The sequence below is a fragment of the Rutidosis leptorrhynchoides genome, chromosome 4 (assembly GCF_046630445.1).
Source record: "Rutidosis leptorrhynchoides isolate AG116_Rl617_1_P2 chromosome 4, CSIRO_AGI_Rlap_v1, whole genome shotgun sequence".
In the NCBI taxonomy this organism is placed as follows: Eukaryota; Viridiplantae; Streptophyta; class Magnoliopsida; order Asterales; family Asteraceae; genus Rutidosis; species Rutidosis leptorrhynchoides.
The window spans coordinates 363,676,742-363,680,379 of NC_092336.1; the positions used below are offsets into that span (position 1 = coordinate 363,676,742).

Consider the following 3,638-nt stretch of genomic DNA (forward strand, 5'->3'; position numbering starts at 1 on the left):
GAAACACTCTAAATGTTAAAGGGGGTATAGATGAAGACTATATATACCACATAAGTCTTATAGTTAAATAGCCATTGTACTTCATACGAGTTTAAGAAGCTGTGAAATTTATTTGTTTTCTCTCTGTCCATTTACTTGCTTCTATCCGTTTTACCTGTGCGTATTTGTTCTACATTCATCAATCCTTTGATATTTACTTCTAAACATGTAATCAGGACCTAACACTACTTTATGTAAACTAATTCGTAAGTTCAACGGATCTTTCAACTATGTAAAATAATTCTGGGAAGTAGACAAATTGGCGACGCAAGTGAATGAAAGAGACCGTTAAGTTTATTCAAACCACTACCCGCCACAAAAATCCAGACCCCACATATTTAAAACAACACACTTTCAATCCACACACACTTTATCCCTGCAAAATGTCACCGTTGATATCAATTTCCGGCGGACTACCTTTTCCGATCACACTTTCCACCAATTCCCGACCACGACTTACGACTTCATTCGCATCTCTAACTCCTCCACAATCTCCACCACCACAACCAAGGTCAAAGTCAAATCAACTTGATAATAACACCTTCAATTACACAATCACAAACCCTAACGGAAGTAATCCTTCTTTACAGTTTGTGAAATCTACTGAATCTGACATTGAAAAGGTACTACTATGATTTTATCTGATATTAAATTGATTGATTATTATGAATACTAATTTCTCAATTGTTGCAGGTGATATTTGATTTTAGGTTTTTGGCATTACTAGCTGTTGGAGGTTCATTAGCTGGCTCCTTGTTATGCTTCTTAAATGTAATTAATTCTTACCTTATCTTTAATTCGTTGAACATGATTATCTGATGTGAAATGGTTGAACTTCTCATTTGGATTGTAACTACTTACCATTCGCATATGCTTTTCGAATGTAATTACTTAACACTGACCCTACAATTGTTTCTGATGTGAAATAGTTGAACTATATTATCTGTGCATGACAACTATATATATTTTTTACCAATCGGGTTCTTGGTTTATTGTTTTATAATATATAATTTATCTGTTATTTTATAATTTCATAATGATTATGAAAGTTAGATGAATGGCTATAGCGAAACAGGTTGTAGAATATAGTGTGATGATGTTTTATGGTGTAATATTAAGATATTTTAGTGAATGAAAAGGATGAAATATACATGTTTATTTTACTCGTTGGTGGTCAGTTTTGTACTTAATTCGATTATTTGAACACTAAACAATTGGATAATCCAATGCCTAATATAGTTTATATATAGACACTAAAAACTGATCATGTCATTTTCAAAGGGTAATAGTAAGCAAATCAGTTTCAAATCGCAAGTCCAAACAGCACCATGACTTGTATGTATTATTCCTTGGAAACTGTAGGATGTTTTTGAAGTACTAATAAAATGTTGATCATCCTTAGATTATTATTCTGCCACTGCTGATTGATAGCTTAACAATATTTGAATAGTAAATAGGGTGATTGAATATTAGTGGTTTTTTAGTTGCATGTATACTTATGGGCATCATATGTTACTTTGATAAATGATTTACATACAGTTTTGAGTTTGCATTGATATGGTGAGCTAGGTGATACTGACTTGTTTAGATTTTTGTAGGGTTGTGTATATATTGTTGATGCATATAAGGTCTACTGGACGGGTTGTTCGAAAGGAGTTCATACGGGGAAGATGGTACTGCGATTAGTTGAAGCTATAGGTGAGTTTTTCAAGACTTTCATCTCCTTATATCTCAGATCTCATACTCTAGAACAGCCAACATGGGCGAGTTGTTCAATGGGTCAAAATGAGTTCAAATAACCTCTTTTTAATGTGGGCTGGGTTGGTTCGACAGCCAACACTTTCGTCCATTTTTTTATATAATATTTACTCGAATAATAATAATCCAAGACATTTTCAAAAATTGATTTAGAGAGGTTGTATGCATTAAAAAGCAATCTTTTGGATAGTTTCAACCTATTTCCCTTTTCCAATTTTTTACTTGGTCAATTTGTGTCGTTTGACCCATTTAAGATAAAACACATTCCAAGTCTACACATTAATAAGTAAATAGTTCAAAAGGCCACTTTGGTATCATCTCTACCATCCATTTCCTTTGATCAAGCATTTTTCTACCCATGAGTGCGGTTTTGGTTTGATCGATTTGTTACACTCCGATTTACATGGATAATCCTAAAGACCCGAATAGGTTTAGTTACTAAGCAATGCTTTAATACATGGAGTAAAATACAACTTTTGAATGATCAGATATTCTTTAAGAATCTATATGATAAGAAGAGATTTCAACTAGTTTGTTCAAATTTTAGCTCAGTTGCTGCATGGACCGTGTGACTGGTAATTGCAAAGCCTTATCCACTATAAATTGTACGACGAACTTTCTTGTTCCAGGCGTACTACCCAGATACGTGAAAGTTTAATTCTCCAGGCCCGGTCATACTATTTGTAGTATGGTGCACTGTTTCCTGATTCAAACATCTGGGTTTTTCATGATTTAACGTTTCCGGATATGTTAAGCGATATCATGCCAATGCCGCCTATTTTACATTTTTGTCATCGAATGTTAGTCTATCCATATACCTTTCTGGAAATTATATAACTTTGCTAATTATCTAATTTTTAATGCAGATGTGTATCTTGCGGGGACAGTAATGCTAATATTTGCTATGGGTTTGTACGGATTGTTCATAAGTAATGCTCCTAGTAATGTATCACCAGCAGAGGATCGTGCACTCAAGGGTTCTACCCTTTTTGGGATGTTTGCTATGAGAGTAAGTCTTTCATTATACTTATATATTATACATTTTATGAATATTGCAGATTGCATATTTTAGATGAGTCTTTGTTCAATTAATTTAATACCATTTCTTTGTAGGAGCGACCTAAATGGATGAAAATCAGCTCGCTAGACGAGCTTAAGACAAAAGTTGGACATGTTATTGTGATGATTCTTCTAGTAAAGATGTTTGAGAGGAGCAAAATGGTGACCATAACAACTGGTTTAGATTTGTTAAGCTATTCTTTTTGTATATTTCTATCTTCTGCTTCATTGTATATTCTTCACAATCTTCACAAAGACGACCATAAGTAATCAACTTCATATGAGTACGTACGTTGATGATATGTAAATAGAACAATTCAAATGTGTTAATATCAGCATTTGCAAGTTGTTATCAGCTATGGATGTGCGCTCTGCTACATAGGCCTGATAATCTGATAGTATGTCTTTCATTTGATTTACTTTTAACCTTTTTTATATGGGAATATTGAGGTTCAATATAAATTAGGTTAAATGGAATGATGATGGAGGTGGTGGAAAAGATTTGTATCATGGGACTAAAGTTGGAGATGATGATTTAGTGGTCTCACATTTGCATTACAAAGATGACACGATATTCTTTGGAGAATGAGAATTAAGAAACGAGTAAATAAATGGTGATTATAATAAAATTAATCATTTGAAGAAGTTCCGGGATAGAAAATTATGTCAAAGGCTTGCGGTGGTTAAATTAAGAAAATAGTTATCAGATTGGAAAGTTAAAATATTTTCATTTGGTGGACAATTGACCTTATCAAATAGGTTCTTACAAGCTTGTGGCATTA

At 33.2% G+C, this 3,638-nt stretch overlaps 1 protein-coding gene across 1 annotated transcript; it reads left to right on the forward strand.

Annotated features, from left to right (window-relative positions):
* Positions 1-366: 366 nt before the first annotated feature.
* LOC139843826 (uncharacterized) lies at positions 367-3,275 on the forward strand. The gene is made up of 5 exons (XM_071833983.1): positions 367-662; positions 733-810; positions 1,638-1,737; positions 2,664-2,806; positions 2,911-3,275. Exons 1-5 carry the CDS (start codon positions 423-425, stop codon positions 3,124-3,126), a joined length of 777 nt encoding a protein of 258 aa, XP_071690084.1. The 5' UTR covers positions 367-422; the 3' UTR covers positions 3,127-3,275.
* The last annotated feature ends 363 nt before the right edge of the window (positions 3,276-3,638 follow it).

What these genes read in the sequence shown, in the direction of transcription:
- LOC139843826 (XM_071833983.1), top strand. Translation starts at nt 423, where the DNA reads ATGTCACCGTTGATATCAATTTCCGGCGGACTACCTTTTCCGATCACA. An exon ending in CCTTGTTATGCTTCTTAAAT is followed by an intron (nt 811 to 1,637) that starts GTAATTAATTCT and finishes AGATTTTTGTAG; the next exon opens with GGTTGTGTATATATTGTTGA. An exon ending in TTGGGATGTTTGCTATGAGA is followed by an intron (nt 2,807 to 2,910) that starts GTAAGTCTTTCA and finishes ATTTCTTTGTAG; the next exon opens with GAGCGACCTAAATGGATGAA.